This window comes from Aquarana catesbeiana, linkage group LG06 (genome assembly GCF_042186555.1).
Source record: "Aquarana catesbeiana isolate 2022-GZ linkage group LG06, ASM4218655v1, whole genome shotgun sequence".
Lineage (NCBI taxonomy): Eukaryota > Metazoa > Chordata > Amphibia > Anura > Ranidae > Aquarana > Aquarana catesbeiana.
The window spans coordinates 123,278,435-123,296,062 of record NC_133329.1 but is presented as its reverse complement, the minus strand read 5'-3'; the positions used below and the strand labels follow the sequence as shown (position 1 = coordinate 123,296,062).

Here is a 17,628-nt window from a genome sequence, read left to right as displayed (position 1 = left end):
CCAATCAGATGCAGCCACTGTTCGGATATTCTGACATCTGCAGGTGCCATCTGTCTGAATAAAAAAGATGGCAGGGGGGAATTAGTCTATCTGCACTGTTCAGTATGGATGGAAGAATTGAATTCTGAACGAGAGAAATGTGTATGGCCAGCTTAGGACTCATGTTTATGCTAATCACCCAGGCCTTGATGAATGCATTATAAAACAGAAGGACATTTGCTACACGCCTAGAGGCTTTTAGCAATTGTCAATGTAGTTTAACATACAAGAAAAAGAACCGCTGCTCCAGGTGTATAAAGATAAGGCTGATTGGAGTATCTTGCAGAGCGCTAGCTCTGGCCCGCCTCCGTGAGAAAGAAGAAAGAAATGTCTGCACATCCAAAACTTCCGATTGCCTTTTATTTTGCTTCACAAGGATAACACCAGAGACACCAAACTGTGGTCACGTAGATGCGTTTCACACATACATCTTGTGCTTAATCATTAACATACAACAGGAAAGTCCAGTTTATTCTAGAGAAAATTCTGGTGAAAAAAATTAAGCAGTATCTAACAATGTACCGTATATACTCGAGTATAAGTCGAATTTTTCAGCCCTTTTTTTTGGGCTGAAAGTGCCCCCCTCAACTTATACTCGAGTTACCGCCGTCTGTCTGCACGATCAGCGTGTCATGCAGGCAGACGGCGGCCGGCGTGTGATAATACTGTTCGGAGGCTATTCCAGCTGTCAAAAGCCGTGCCTCCTGCTCGTCTGTGATAGGCTGAACACTCCATTTCCCAGCAGTCAGTGTACAGCCTATCACGGACATTCTCTCATCCTCGTACGTGGTATGAGAATGAGAGAATGTCTGTGATAAGCTGACCGCTGACTGCTGAGTGTTCTGCCTACCACAGACAAGGAGGAGGCGCGGCTTTTGAACAGTGGAATGGCCGGCGAAGTGTATTATCACACACTGATCGGAGGATACAGGACACAGGTAGGCTGCACAGGGACACAGGGACACATACACATGCACAGGACACATGTACAGGACACATGCACATGTACAGGACACATGTACAGGACACATGCACACGTACAGGACACAGGACACATGTACAGGACACATGCACACGTACAGGACACATGCACACGTACAGGACACAGGACACATGTACAGGACACAGGACACATGCACACGTACAGGACACAGGACACATGCACAGGATACAGGTAGGCTGCACAGGACACAGGAAGGCATGCAGCTGCAGATGAGCATTGTTGACCCTCTTTTTTACAGTAGCTGCTGCATTTCTCACCCTCGTCTTATACTCGGTGAATAATTTTTTTCCCAGTTTTTTGTGGTAAATTAGGGGCCTCGACTTATACTCGGATCGACTTATACTCGAGTATATACGGTAATCCTAACTTCCTGGGTGAAACAACAATCACAACTACTGTTGTGCAGGCTGTTGTAGTGATGGGATCGCTGCCTCTCCTGACCTTGCCCATTTTAGCAGTCCCCCTGTAGCTGCTTTATTGACAACAATGAGAAAGCTAGGCTCTTCCAGTGGATTATTACTTGGTTTTAAAGCATATTTGCACCATTAAAGTGAACCAGTCATGAGTGTAATATTGGTACTAACCACCTTCTGAAAATACTAGTTGCCTGGCTTAAACTTAAATTTCTAAATGATTGACGTCAAAACAAATAAGCTGTTTGGAAAAGTCAGAAGTTCTTTTCTGAAAACTTGTTCTGGTGATAAAAATCTGGGAATAACATTGCTGACTTTCACCTACTAGTTGCCTGGCTGTCTCTGGCTTTAATATTTTCTGAGTCACTAACCTGGAACAGGGGTGCAGATAATAAAAAATATATATAGTATCACTTCTATGAATAAAGTAAGGGGTCGGAAAGGGCAGACATAGCCAGCACTCAAGGACTGCATATGACAGGTCCCTTGGCTCGTATTAACCCCAACACTACCATAAGATCACCACTGCAGGGGTAGGGGGATCAGAGGACTGAACATTTCTACTAAAACCTCAGCCAGCTTAAATGTAGATGGAGGTGGGCTTACGGTCGATGAAGTTGTGCTGTGTTTAATGATTAGTTGGTTGTTCATAACCCACAGAAATATGGCTCTCTCTCAGGCAGGTGTCATTTCCAGCTTTTATGAATTGTTTTTTTAATCTAAATGGTACAACCAAAAACAAAAGATCTTTTTATTTTGCACATTCATAACTGTAATTTGTACCCTGTTGTTCATATTTAAAGGGAGGCTGGCATTACTACCTTAACGTCAAACTGAAGTAAAACGTTAGGGCACTTTCACACTGAGGCGCAGGGGGGTTCGTCCATAAAGCACCGCTAGTTTTAGCGGCGCTTTACCGTTGTTTTAGCAGTGCTTTTTGCCCGCTAGTGGGGCGCTTTTAACCCCCGCTAGCGACTAAATAAAGGGTTAAAAGCGCCCGCAAATCGCCACTGCCCATTGATTGAGCAACAGACTGCCCATTGAGGGCCGCATTCCAAAGATGCTGCTTGCAGGACTTTTCTTAACGTCCCGCAAGCGCACCGCTCCAGTGTGAAAGCACTCGGGCTTTCACACTGGATTGACAGGAAACGCGATTTACAGGCGCATTGCAGGCGCTATTTTTAGTGCTATAGCGCCTGTAAAGCGTCTCAGTGTGAAAGTAGCCTAAAGCATGTTTACATCCCTTGTGACAGCAATAAAAGTAATAAAAAAAAAAAAAAATGAAAACAGCAGTATAAAAATTAAAACAAATGCCCCATCCCCGATGCTCACGCGCAAGAGCGAACGCGTGCAACGGTCACGCACGCATGCAAACAGCGATCGCCTTACACATGTGAGGTATTACCGCAAACGTCAGATCATGAGCTGTAATTCTAGCACCATACCTCCTGTGTAAATCTATAGTGGTAATCTGTAAAGGCTTTAAAAGCGTTGCCCATGTATAGTAAAATGTACATTGTTTGACGCCTCTGCACGGGCGTGCGCAATTTTAAAGCGTGACATGTTTGGTATCTATTTATTTGGTGCAACATCATCTTTTATATTTTACCAAAAATGGGGGTTATGTATTGGGTTTTTTTTTTTTTTTTTGCACAAAGTGTCAGAAAAAGGACTGGAGGTCAAGTGGTTAATACTAGACCTGGAACAAGGATGCAGAGCTGGAGTTCTGACTTTGGTGTTCAAGGTAATGATCCCAGAGACAGCCAGGCAACTAGTATTTTCAGAAAGATGTCAACAGTGGAATCCTCCATTTATTTTCACTGTGGATTTCCTTTAAGAAAATCTTCTTTTGCAGGAAGTCAGGGAAACAAATAGGCTCTAAATTTAGCTCTAGGGAGAAAATTCAGAGAAACACACCTGACCAAATGACTTTCTACTGCCTGTGTCATTAGCATGAATCAGAGAGGAGCGGCACACGTTGTATAACTTGTCCCACTGAGATCATGTGCTGCACTGACACAATGCTTAGAGCTCACACATTCCTCTCTGTACGCTCTACATGAGAGATATAAATAACACGTCTAATGACGTTTAATTATCACTGCTGGAAACTCCAGCAAAGTTTTATTAAAGGAAAACAGAACTGGAGTGTTTAGTTAGGGAGGTCACTTGTGTTGAAACTGCCCTCAGGACAAGACGTCTGCAGAGCACTGCAGAACAATGTAAGGTCTATTCTGCTGACATTACAAATTTATGTCAATGGAGAGGTGCAAGAGGCGGGAGATGGAGGAAACACCAACTTATTAGAGGTGAACAATGCCGGCACAGCTTCTAAAGCTGGCTACACATTGCACAAATTTTGGCCAGTTCCTCACCCAAAACTGATATTTTCACCCTGAATGGGTGGAATCATCCCCCAGCTTCTTATACCTCCTGGTGACTCCAGGAACAAGATCTCTTGACTTGAAATCATCACAGTTTCATCCACCTGCCTTACATTACATAGAATGCAGCAGGAGCATATAGACTCCAATAGCACAGCTATAGCACAATAGCACAGCAAGACAGTAAGATAAGTAAAACTGTGGCAGGGTGACAAGGAACCAGGAACTCGGGTGGCAAAGTCCTGCAATGAGAGTACTCCACATAGACACAAATTAATGCAGCTCTGTATTCATGAACACAGCAATAATTGTATTTCCTAAAATGCAAGCAGTATAAGTATCTGAAATTGAACTGCTATCATCCTCTTGCAATCCCCTGTATAGAAGAGCTCTAATTGGGAGAGGGAGAAGCAGAACAAGCATCCAGTAAGTTGTGCTGCAGTACACTGTGGTGCAAGGTAGGCTGCTATAGCTGTCCAGCCCCTTTAGATAACCCGGGATTCTGTGGGAATCCCTGGTCATATACAACATGCTTATTTGTAAATCATCAGAGAGATGTGAGGGTGGCCATGCAGAAAACAGAATATATCAATTAGCACTTACCAGAGTGGTCATCTTTATATTTACCTGTATTGTTGCTTTCATTATTTGTTGTCCAATGGGTCCGCCACCTGGGTACCTGTTCTTCATTGGTCATAATGCTGTCTTGCCACTTTTGCTCAGGTTTGGGCCAGTCATTAATCAAGTCTATTTGTGCTTCTAAAAGTTTTTTTCTTGGTGGTGCTGGTTTGTCAAAATCTAAAAAGAGGGAATGGCAAAACAGTTTAGGTTTCCGACATTCTAACACAGTGCAGCATGGCCTGGCACCCACAATGCACGTCCATCCATGCTAGACAGCCTGCTATAATTTAATTTTTTTTTTTTTTTTTTTAATTATAGTTTGTATACTGTGTACGGCAACACTGATCTATGCTCTATCTATAAGATAACCTCTGTTCACCAAAGAAATGAATATGGACTGGCATGCTTGTAAATCAAGGCATAACATAGTTACTTGTAGAAAAAAATACATTGAAAACCTTCATATACAGAACCCTATACCCACGGTTGATCCAGAGGAAGGCAAAATCTATTTTAGATCAAAATATTCATTTTGGTTTGTTTAAACGTAGAACTATGGCCTCCAATTAAAATTGTGTGTTGCAGCCCCTTAATTCTAAGTGAATCTGCACTTACAGTTTTCTCTTAGTCCCCCTGCAAAGACCCACATATACCTGCTGATCCTGCCAGTGAAGTCCACCTAATGCAGCTTCCGGTGATGGGGTGGCAATTATGATGCACTGTTTCTGAATTTAGAGAAGAGTTGCAACTCTTTTGCAGGCTGTGTCGGCTTGCCATCCCTTGTCATCCCTACAGTGGCATGACAAAAAATGTAGCCGGTGTCTAGCATCCTTAACCACTTACCTACCGGGCCAATTCTGACATTCTCTCCTACATGTAAAAATCATCATTTTTTTTCTAGAAAATTACTCAGAACCCCCAAACATTACATATGTTTTTTTAGCATAAAAAAGGAATAAAAACGGTGGTCATTGCAACTTTTTATCTTGCACGGTATTTGCGCAGCGATTTTTCAAACTTGTTTTTTTTGGGGGGGGGGGGGGGGGGCTGTTCAATGCATAAAAGAAAAAAAACAGTAAAGTTAGCCTAATTTTTTTGCATAATTTTAAAGATGTTGTTACGCAGAGTAAATAGATACCTATCATTTCACGCTTTAAAGTTGCGCACACTCGTGGAATGGCGCCAAACTTTGGTATTCAAAATTCCCCATAGGCGACGATTTAAATTTTTGTACAGGTTACCTGGTTAGAGTTATAGAGGAGGTCGAGCTCTAGAATTATTGCTCTTGCACGAATGTTTGCGGCGATACCTCACACGTGTGACCTACAACCTTCTGCAAGCAATCACTTTTATTCCGATTACAAGGAATGTAAACATCCCTTGTAATAGGAATAGGGCATGACAGGTCCTTTTTACAGCGAGATCTGGGGACTATAAGTCCCCAGATCTCACCTCTAGGCTGGGAAGCCTGAAATCAAGAGAAAAAAAAAAATCTCGGCTTCCCAGCCGAGGTGGTAGCATATTTTCAAATGCAGAGATCGAGCGTGACGTCATAACATCGCGTCCGGCATCCGAAAGGTCATAGAGACTTCCGGGGACCATCTGGCCTGCCGGATTCTCTATGGTCAACTTTCAGCGTTGGTGGATTCTTTCTCTGGCTCGCGGATTGCATGGGCGAGCAGGTATAAGCACCGGAGGGCGGCGGGAGGGGGGGGAATGATCTATAGACCTATAAGAACAATCAAGCGGCTAAACAGCTGCTATGATTGTTCTTACAGTGCAGGGAATCGCTGGCTGTAAAAGAAGATATCTGAATGATGCCTGTAACTGCAACTGTAAAGGCATCATTCAGATATCACCACTCAAAGTTTGCGACGTCATATGACGGCGTGTGGGCGGGAAGTGGTTAAAGTGTAAGTTCACCTTTAGGGCCCTTTCACACTGGGGCAGTTAGCAGGCGCTACTGGGCTAATAATAGCGCCTGCAGAGCGACCCGAAACAGCCGCTGCTGTCTCTCCAGTGTGAAAGCCCCGAGGGCTTTCACACTGGTGCGGTGGGCTAGCAGGACGGGAAAAAAAGTCCTGCTAGCAGCATCTTCGGAGCAGTGAAGGAGCGGTGTATACACCGCTCCTTCGCCGCTCCTGCCCATTGAAATCAATGGGACAGTGCGGCGCTTTGCAGTGGTTTTTAACTCTTTCTCGGCCGCTAGTGGGGCAGTTTTACCCAACGGTAAAGCGCCGCTTACAATAGCGCTTTACCGCCGACGCCGCTCCCACCCCAGTGTGAAAGGGGCCTTACAGAAAATCTGAAAGGTGGCCTTACACTGAACCCCCTTCCCAATCCCCCCCAGTCCTACTATACTGAAATCTCGCGATCCTCCGCTGTCAGACGCTGGCATGCCGCTCACTTCACTGATCCGACAATTTGAAATCCCTGCAACCTAATTTCCTCTCCGTACTGCTTAGCCAGTATGGACCAGAGTGATTCTAATTGGGTGGCACCATAACATGGACGGCGCTGACCAATCAGAATCTGTTTAACCCCTCCTGTCAGCACTGTGAGGAGAGGAGATGCAGGAATTTTACCCCGTACTGGTGAAGCGGCATGCCAGTGTCTGACAGCAGAGGATCGCATGGCTCCAGTACAGTTTGACCAGGGTGGATTGAGAAGCTGGTCCAGTGTAAGGTCACCTTTCAGATTTTCTGTAAAGGTGAACTTACACTTTAAGTTGCCAAGATTTGGGAACCGTGGTTAGCATATGCCTGTCCTATTCTCTCTCTGAATAGTATGGGATGTCTCTGATTGGCATCCCCAATGGTCCCAAGCCCCTGTCTCCCCTTCCCCTTTTGGCCTTGCCTCTTATTCTTTTCTTGCTTCCTTCTTTCCTCTCTCCTTTTTTTTTTCCTGATAGGACTCTGTTCCCCACTTTTGATTTCCACATGGGCCTATTGCCTATCACACAGTTATCTGCTTCTCAATGCGTCCAGGTTTATGCTTAGCTACATGAAGTTCTTCCTGGACCTCTCTTTATGGTGTTCATATTCATTTTGCTTGAATACTGATGTTTAATTTTTTTTTCCTTTAATTGCACCACACAAGCTCTACTGTACTTATGCTGTTAACTCTAGCCTCTGTGTGGGTGGATTTGATGCTTACCATTGTTACGTGTTTTAAATAGTTACATAGTTAGTCAGGTTGAAAAAAAGACACAAGTCCATCTAGTTCAACCAAAAAAATAAAAAATAAAAAAAAATAATAATACAATACAATAATACAATCCCGTATACACAAACTTATACCCACAGTTGATCCAGAGGAAGGCAAAAAACCCCAGCAAAGCATGATCCGTCATCCTAGGTAAGGGAACAAGGCAGTGGAGCCTTCCGGCTTCACTGCCAGTTTCCTACTGCGCACGCGTGAGCGGCGCGGCGATCTGTGAATGGCCTCGTGGTGTTCTGGGAACACACACAGTTCCCAGAAGACAACGGGGCCACTCACCAAGGAGAAGAACACGCCCTGGAATAAGAAGAGGCAGATTAGGAAGACTGCCTAGCAACAAGGGTTTAGGTAAGTATAAACATTTTTTTTTTCCAAATGTTTTTTTTTTAATTTTTTTAGGATTTTTAGTGGTATTTTTTTTCCAGGGTGGCCCTCCACTTTAAAGTGAATAACTCAACACCAAGTTCACTATATGGACCACTTATGTATTTGTACATGTTGATCATATACCCCCTTAATCTTCTCTTCTCAAGAGGGAATAGATTCAGTTCCTCTAATCTTTCATAGCTGAGCTCCTTAATGCCTCTTATCAGTTTGGTTGCCCTTCTCTGCACTTTCTCCAGTTCCCCGATATCCTTTTTATGAACTGATGCCCAAAACTGAACTGCATATTCCAGATGAGGTCTTACTACTGATTTGTACAGGGGCAAGATGATATCTCTCTCTCCCCAGATCCTTCTCCACCATTGATTCCCTCAGTTGTACTCCCCCTAGTATGTATGATGCATGCATATTCTGAGCCCCTAAGTGCCTAACTTTACATTTATTCTTCCCGAGATCGCAAAACGCCAAAAAATAAACACACATACTCATAGGTTGCCACTTGTCTGGTTTTGACCTGGACAGTCCGGGTTTGGACACATGTGCTCGGGTTTCCACCCGCCGGAAACCCGGGCACACATTACCAACCGTCCTGTGGCCAGTGGCAGCCGGATCTCTGGCCCCCGTCCGCAACATCTGGTGCATGATCATCCCGTGCCCGCTATCCCTGTTCTCACTGCCTAAACATTGGTGCGCTGAGTCTCAGTCTGAGCCTAGCTCAGCAATGGGCAGCGGCGGGTGTCCTGTGATTGGACGAGCAGGTCGTGTGCGGGACGGACGGAGGACATGAGGGGCTGTGATTCACCTTGAGGAGCTGGTCACATGTGGAGGCAGGGCTGGACTGTGTCTGTGAGTAATCGCGCCTGCTTGTTCCCGGAGTCCTAACTCGCGCTGTGTGTCTTCTGAGGTCTCATCTGCTCTGTCAGCCGCCCCCCTTCCTCTCTGCGAGCGCCCCTCTCTGTCACCTCCCCTCCTCCTCTCTGTCACCCCCCCTCCTCTGTCAGGCCCCCCCCTCTCTGTCAGCACCCACCCTTCTCTCTGTCAGCACCTCCCCTTCTCTCTGTCAGCACCTCCCCTTCTCTCTGTCAGCACCCCCCCTTCTCTCTGTCAGCACCCCCCCTTCTCTCTGTCAGCTACCTCCCCTCCTCTGTCAGCTGACCCCCCCCCTCTCTGTCAGACCCCACCCTCCTCTGTCAGACCCCATCCTCCTCTCTGTCACCCCCCTTCTCTCTGTCAGACCCCACCCTCCTCTCTGTCAGACCCCGCCTTCTCTCTGTCAGCTACCCCGCCTCCTCTCTCTCCGCCACCCCCCCTCCTCTCTGTCAGCTACCCCCCCTCCTCTGTCAGCTACCCCCCCCTCCTCTCTGTCAGCTACCCCCCCCCTCCTCTCTATCAGCTACCCCCCCCTCCTCTCTGTCAGCTACCCCCCCCTCCTCTATGTCAGCTACCCCCAAACAGCATGCATCCCCTCCTTCTTCCCCCACTCCAGCGGGGCTAATGTCCTGCAGCCGGGTCACACTGCACTGTCTGTCTGTTCACTCTCTCTCTCACACCCAGCCGCCAGCATCGATGCCACCAGAGACAGTGAATGGAGAGCCACTGGACTGGTGTTCTAGCAACCAGGGATGCTTTTGCAGGAGAAAGCATGGTATTACAGACTCCGCTCTACTGCCGCTGTCCACTGCTCTACTGGCTGACTACTGGCTGACAGTGTCCACTTTTAAGGTAGGCTATGGCCCTACTTCTCCTTAAAAGAGGATTTCGCAATCCATGCATAGTCTGCCTAATTTTTAAAGATCCCTTTCCCATTTTAATCCACTGCAAGAGAAATGTAAAAAGAAACCCAAAAAACTCATGTGTTGCAGGGGGTTGCATCAACATCCTTCTGCCAATATCTTGGGGAATGCTGAGTACTCCAAATTATGCAAGATGACAGCACAGTGCCGTAACATCTTCATGTAAGATTTGGGCTACACAAATTCCATGAGATAGCACCAAAGAGTGCAGACATCACCCTTGCCTAGGCACCTTGGATGGAAGTGACAATATTTTTACTTTCACCGTTTTAAGATGGATAAGGTGGGGGGCCATACTAAATAAGCAGACATTGCGGTTTTAGTGAATGGTTCTGAATATTTCGCTTTAAGGAAATAGTATAGAATGCGGAGTGATTCCAGACATGCTGTCTGATACAAATAAAGTCCAACTATTAAATGAGTTACAGCAAAGAACATGAATTATTCCAGGTGACTGTTGATAAAAATTCACATGACTTAAACCACTACTGATTTTCTTATCTCCGTTTCTTGCTGCAGACACTTTGTACACAGCAATAAAAAACATGTTCATTCCAATAACACACACATAGGAATGTAGCAGCAATAACAACTTAAAAAGGTAAAGAACAAAATTCAAAGTCTAATCAGCCATAGGAAATGACACCACTGAATAACAACCCTCATGCTCACACATGTTATCAGATACAACCAAAGACAATAAAAGAAGCAGAGAAAAAGAAAGCACACAAGTAAAAGGCTTTTCAACCAAGACATCAGAACATGTTTTGCAAGAGGTTCAGGCACATGCTGGCACAGGATCACAGATTTGTTTTTTGGAAGCACATCCAATATACTGTAACATTCCGATAGAACTAAATTGCTAGGTGAAGATAGGCATCCCGTTAAGAACGTAAGGGGGTGAGAGATGGCATGTGAAGATTTAGTAGTTGGCATCCAACAATCACTGCAAAATATAAAACTAAATGAAGCCTTGACGTCAAACTCCATCTATTAGGAATGGGAAATGGGAATGTCGTCATGAAGAAGCTAAAAACTGAGCCACCTGCAGAATAGTCATATAGACACAGCAATCAAGGTGTCTAGAGTTCTATGAAATAAAGAAGGTTAATTAGTAAGAGTGGTATAAACACACGTGTAAGTCCCCATTCACACCTGAGCGTTTTGTAGCTCGAAGCTTCAAAACACTCAACATCCAAAATCCCATGGTTTTCAGTTGTACCTGGTCACACCTGAGTTGCTTGAAGCTTCTAGCTTGAAAAAGTACACAAGCTTCTTTTAAACTACAAGCTTTAAGATTTAAGCATTTCTGGCCCCAATAAATGTCAATGGGAGCGTCTGAAAAACGCACAAAGAAATCTTATTGTGTGTTTTTATTTCCTTGTAACTACTTTTCTGTTAAGCTAAAAATAGCTTAAAAAAAAAAAACACGCCTCAGACTCCCACAAAAATGAGCAAAGGGCCTGTATAAATGCTCAAAAAAAGCCTGCAAAAACTACCAATGGCGCTCAGCTCAAGTGTAAATGCAGCCTAAAGGACTAGGGAAGGTGATCAATACTAGCTACAAAACTGATAATGTCACTGCCTTATTTTAAATATCAAATTTTCCAGCTATATGATAGGTCTTTAAGAGATGAAGGGCCAAAGCACTTTTGATCCTACTTCTGTCAGTCACATGAATGCACTTTGTTCTTCACTCCTGTGACCTGTTTTCAGCCGACAGTGTGCTAAAGTCTGCTGTCGTCTGACGTCAATCAGCTGGTCCAGGCTCTGGATCTATCCCAACTTTAATGTCGTGATCCACCCAAATGCCAACAGCAGACTTAGCCAGCAGCTCCCACCCCTTCCACAGCCTGCCGCTCCAGTGAGCGCTGGAGGGGCCAGAGCAGAGAGCCAGTGACTGACAGTCACCAGCTCTCTGCTCATTGAAAACCAAGAAACAAGTGATCGGTGGTGTTTGTTCTCCGCTTTAGAGGCGGGAGGGGACAGAAGTAGCATCGGAGCGATGCTGCATCCACCTAGGTGAGTATGTTTGTTTTTTTCCAATTCTGAACTTCTCTTTTAAAGCTATACACCTGGAAGGTATATAAAAGGACATCCTATAATCCAATTACATATAAAATTATAAAAATATAATTAAATTAATTTAATCATAAAAAACTGAATGTATTTTATAGATAGTTATCATAATATGTACATGAATCTTTCTATAAGTACATAAGTCAATTAATCTTTCTATGAATAAGCTTCTTGCAAATCCTTACATATCAGGAATCGGACTGGAATTAAAAGAGGCAAAATTGTGAGTCAATCGCACTATACTGGATTACACAACAATGGTAATCTGGAGCAGCCCATCGAAATTTGGCCAGGAACGTACAAATGTTGATCCATGTGAGGCCGTACCTGTTCACCAGAAGTTGATTATTAGACTGACTTCTGTCAAACAGGAATGTTGGTAAACTTTTATCAATCAGCTACTGCAGCTGACGGTGGAGTGTCCTGCTGCATACAATCCCTCGATGGGTGGGGGGGGATTCCTCATCCATCTCAATTGTGTGGATGGAGGAATCTGTTTGTTATTTGTTTAGCCTACCCATCTATTGCCAGCTTAATACTAGGAGCTTCACCATGTCGGTGCACTGCTGCTTCTTCACTGCCCAATCAGCAGACTGTGGGAAGGTTCCCAAACTGTATTGCCGTGTACACATGAGCGGACTTTCGACGGACTGAACTCGGAAGGACTTTTTGACGGACTTTCGACGAAGTTATGACACAACGGACTTGCCTACACACGATCACACCAAAGTCCGACTGATTTGAACGTGATGACGTACGACCGGACTAGAATGTCAGGGCCACGAAAGAATAAAATAGAGAAGTGGCCCCATGGGATTGTCACCCCTGACACCCGTTTTATAAATACATTTTACTCTTTATAGAGGGCTATGGTGATTGTTAAGTACATGACTCTCTTTGGCTGCTTTGCTGGTTCTTTCTGTTTTGTGTTTCAGGTGACAAGCTGCCTGCCGTTGCTAGGAAGATTTACCTCAGCTGCTGAGCACTGGATTGGTGACAAATCCTTTGGTGGGAAACACCTAGCCAATGAGTGTAATCTGTTACCTATATCCTCTCCTGTCACTGGGCGGAGTCAGCATTTACCTCAGGTCTCTCAGCTGGACTCACCTCTGGATTCTCCTTAGCCTTCCTTTTGGATATTTTGACCTGCTCTGCCACCCTCCCTTCCCTTTGTTATTTCCCCTCGTCACGGTCCCTCTTTATGTGGGTAATGTCGCCCACTTTGTGGGTGGACAGTGGTTGGTACGCTGTTACTTGATTTGTATAAGATATCGCGGCTTGAGTTTTAGTGACTAAGCATGTTGGTCTGTTATTGGTTAACAACAGTTCTGATTGATATTGAAGGTCTATCTTTTGGGTAATGTCGCCCACTTTGTGGGTGGACAGTGGTTGGTAAACTGTTATTTGGTTGATATAAGATATTGCTGCTTGAGTCTTGGTGACTAAGCATATTGGTCTGTTAATGGTTAACAGCGGTTCTGTTTGGTATTAAAGGTTAAAGTTCATTTCATAATTAAAATAGTTTTAAACCCAAAAGGGGCCGCGGCCTAAACTTTTCCACAATCCTTGTTGTGTGTTTATTTTATATTTTAGGTATGTTCTTATGGTATGTTGGGTGTTAATGGGGTGTACAATCCCATAAGGAAGTTCATAGCCAGTAGCCAATAGCTGCCCTTGCGTCGTTGTTCTTACGTCGGACTAGCATACAGACGAATGGATTTTTCGACTGGACTCAATTCCGTCAGAAAGATTTGAAACATGTTCTATTTCTAAAGTCCGCCTGATTTACGACAGCAAAGGTCCGATGAAGCCCACACATGATCGAGTTGTCTGGCGGATTCGTTCCGTCGGACCTTTGCTGTTGAAAAGTCTGGTCGTGTGTACACGGCATAAGAGTGACCAACCAGTGTTGCCTAAATGTATTAGAGAAAAGAGAGGTCACAAACATCAGACTAGCTACCATAATAATACAGATCACAGTAATATGTCATTAAATCTGTGTATACAGCAGTTTGTTGGGAGTTCAGCTTAATTGGATAAGTCCATCTAGAACTAATATTTTAGTTCTGGGTGTGTGTGTGTCCTGTCTGAAATAACACCTCCCACTTCCTGTACAGTTACCCGATGGACTCACTTGCACTTCTGGAGTTTCCATCTATTTTCCATTATACTGAACTAGTGTATGAATGACATGCGTTGTTTTGGATACGTATACATGGTTGGGATGGGCAGTCCGGGGGTAGGTTGGGACCCGTTATCGATTCACCAGTGTTCCCGGGAAATCTGGTAAACCAGTGGGAGACAACCAGCCAGCATATAGCAAATATCAGGTTTTGGTACACTGACCCTTTGAGTACCACCAATTTTCAGATGAAGTCACAATAGATTAGTTTCATTGCAACTTTCAGCAGATGCTTAGCTAACATAAGTAAATAGATGAAAGGATCCGGAAACTCGTACATCCGCGTTAAAGTCTATATTTAGCTACAGAATAGTGACAGTAAAAGCAGCTTACATGTTTTGGAAAATAGCCTAAGTCAAAGCCGGGCCTCCTACACCCGATGAGACCATCAGACGAATGGTTGTCTGTTTTTTCTTTTTGCATTATAGTCTCATATCAAAAATGAAGAGGTTACCCAACTTATAAAAAATTAAAAATTCTCGTATGACAGAATACAACTTCGGAAGTAATATAATGTGTTGTATTGTATTGTATTGTATTCTTTTGTTTCCGAGCATGCAGTGGCGGTCCGTGCATTATGTGCGCCACCCCCCCCATCCATGCGTCTGGCCCCCTGATCTACATACAGGGAAGCCGGATGCATGGTTTCCAATGGAGGGGGGGGGGGGATTTTGAAGCACGTGAGTACAGCCAGAGGCAAGAATAGGCTTCAAAAAAAGGATGGGCTCCGGGCACAGAGCACTGCGCCCAAAACCCACCTAGTTGTGTGACGAGAACGAATGACTATTCGTTATCGCCTCACTGATCCTCCTCCTCGCCAATCGGGAAGTGGATCTGACACTCGTCATCCAATTGGCTGAAAGTACAGGCACATCCTATTGGACGCCTAGGAGGAGGAGAGATAAGGCACACGCCGATAAAAATAAATACATTTAAAAAAAACACGAGCCTCCACTGCGAGCATGCATGGTCTTCCTATTTTTTCCGAATACAAACTGTACTGATTGCAACTAAAATTGTAGTTTCTTCTATTGTACGAGAAAAATTTTGTGTTTGTCCATTCGGATAATTTCAGATGAAGTTTCATGATCTGCTCTCGAAAGTTGTGTGCCAACGATCAGATTATCATACGATTGCTTCGAAAAGCTGTATTTTTTGTCCGATTTTCTGATTGTGTGCACTAAAGGCTATTTGCTGAAACGCATAAGCTGCTTTTACTGTCACTATTCTGTAGCTAAATGAAGACTTTAACACGGATGTACGTGTTGCCAACTCCTTTCATTTATGTGCATTCTGTTCGGGTGTTTGGAGGACACTTGGAGCCAGAGCACCTATCATTCAGAATTCTTACATGGCTAGTCTGTTTTTTTTTTATCTGTTTTTTATCTGTTAGCTAACATTTGGGCTAAGTAGACAACAGAGCTAGCAGCTCCACTTGTGAGCAAAGTATACACTTTAGTGCCTTAATTCACACACATGCAGGAGCAAAACACACAGGTAATGAACATGCAATGCTGCACATACACATGACAAATACAAATAACACGGGTTCGTTCCTATGCAAACAGCTCACCACTACTGTCTCTGTCAGATGACCGCTTGTTCAACATTAATCAGTTTCTAAAATGATGGACACAAATACATGAAACACTGAAAACTATGAATCAGCGTTATCTAAGAACAAAATGAACAGAAAAGTTCACAGCACACACATTAGGATTTATTCTGAAATCTGGGCTAAACAAATACTGTCTAAATACATGAGCCATGAATATGTGTGTATTTCTTCTAGATCAATCCAGCACGAAACAATGTCTGCACCGTGCCTCTGTGCAGGAGCTTCCTGTAATAAAGACCAGTCATTGCTGCTCTCTTTCCTAGTGCAGGGTGACTGGTCTTGTATCTGCCCCCTGCAGTTGTCAGAAGGCCCACCCACTGCTCTGCTCCCTGCATGGGCTAATGTAATTGCTACTTTTACTAGGTTTTCAAAGGCATTTGGAAGATACAAAGTGGATTTAGGTCCTTTAAGACGTTTGAGAAATACATTTAAATTAACGTTTTTGTGTCCAGAGTTCAAGTTTAAAGAGTTAGGCCCCTTTCACACGGGACGGATCCGTGATGATCCGCCCCGTGAACATCCGCTCAGCGGGGATCTCTCTGTTTTTCCCAGCTGAGCTGGGGGATGACAGGGCGGGACCCGCACACTGTGCAGGGACCGCCCTGTCAGATCTCCGCTCTCCCCTATGGGGGAATCGGATGAGCACGGATAGTCTGTCCGTGTTCATCCGATCTGCTCTGCAGACGGATAGAAAAATAGGATTTTCTTCCGTCCGCAGAATCGGACGAGAGCGGGGACGAATGATATCGGGTGTCAGCGGATGTACATCCGCTGACACCAGCTATCCCATAGGGATGCATGTATGTCCGTATTTCATCCGAAAACGGATGGATGAACGGACATACGCTCCGCACGTGTGAAAGGGGCCTTAGTTTACCTTTTCACAAAACATGAAAAAGTGAACTCAAATCGTCCCTACACCTTTATTCCTTGCTGCACTTACCTCTCTGGATGATTATCTTTCACTGCCCACACTAGCCAATGTAGCAGTCTGGGCACTTGAAAGCCAAGCTCTTCTTACAGGATGGCTTTGAGCAATTCTCATTGGTCAGCCTGATCATGTGCGGGCGCTGACCAATGGCCACTCACCATTCATGATGTTACAGCAGCTGCGTGGGTAGCAAAAGATAGACAAGGAAGGAGACAAGTGCACTGGGTATCGATCGGGGGTGTGGGGAGGGTAAAGCAAGTTAGTTCAGCTTTTTTACTTTTTGTGAAAACGTGAACTAACCCAGGTGTCTGTATACGTAGGAAAGAAAATGAATAAAACTATTAGAGAATACAGCCTCCATGCAAATACTCTTGCATTTGGCTTTATATATTTGCAAAAATAATATTATGTTAAGAGCGAAGCATTTACCTATTTTTTTTGGGCAGAGATCATCTGGGATAAAATTGCATTTACCTTCACATCATCGTTATTTACATCTAGCAATATAGAGTTCCTCCAACCATCTCCTCTTCTTATTTCTCCTGTTTGCTTGGGTGTCAGGATTCCTCTTTAAAGTTGTTAATTAGGCTGCTAGGTAAACTTAGTTTTTGGCTCCACTGTAGTGAGTGGAATGGTTGTTGATCGGTTGGATATGATCAGGATTCCTGAGCTGAGAGTTTGATTGCTTCCCCCGCCTCTGGAAGAAGCTTCCAGAGCCTAGAGAGGGAGATTCAAATGAACAACTGAATATGTATCAGGCCCTGGCAAATCCCTGGAAGGCAGAATCCAGAAGGTGGCTGGGGAAATGATAAATGTGCAGGAAACCTGAGCCATTTGTTCTTTCCTCATTATGGAGGGTTTCAGTCTCCTGGGGGGGCTGTTACCCCTGAGAGATGGCCAGAGAGACAAAAGATTGCTGCCTCGGCCTCATCGGTTGTTGGGCTGAGGGCCTGAAAAGAATT

At 44.5% G+C, this 17,628-nt stretch overlaps 1 protein-coding gene across 1 annotated transcript in view; it reads right to left on the bottom strand.

The window, feature by feature from the left end:
• MICALL2 (MICAL like 2) overlaps nucleotides 1–17,628 on the bottom strand; it is a 150,328-nt gene that overhangs the window by 37,028 nt on the left and 95,672 nt on the right. The window contains exon 11 of the mRNA XM_073636751.1: nucleotides 4,467–4,637. Within this exon, the coding sequence (XP_073492852.1) occupies nucleotides 4,467–4,637 (171 nt within the window). The remainder of the gene's footprint in view (nucleotides 1–4,466; nucleotides 4,638–17,628) is intronic.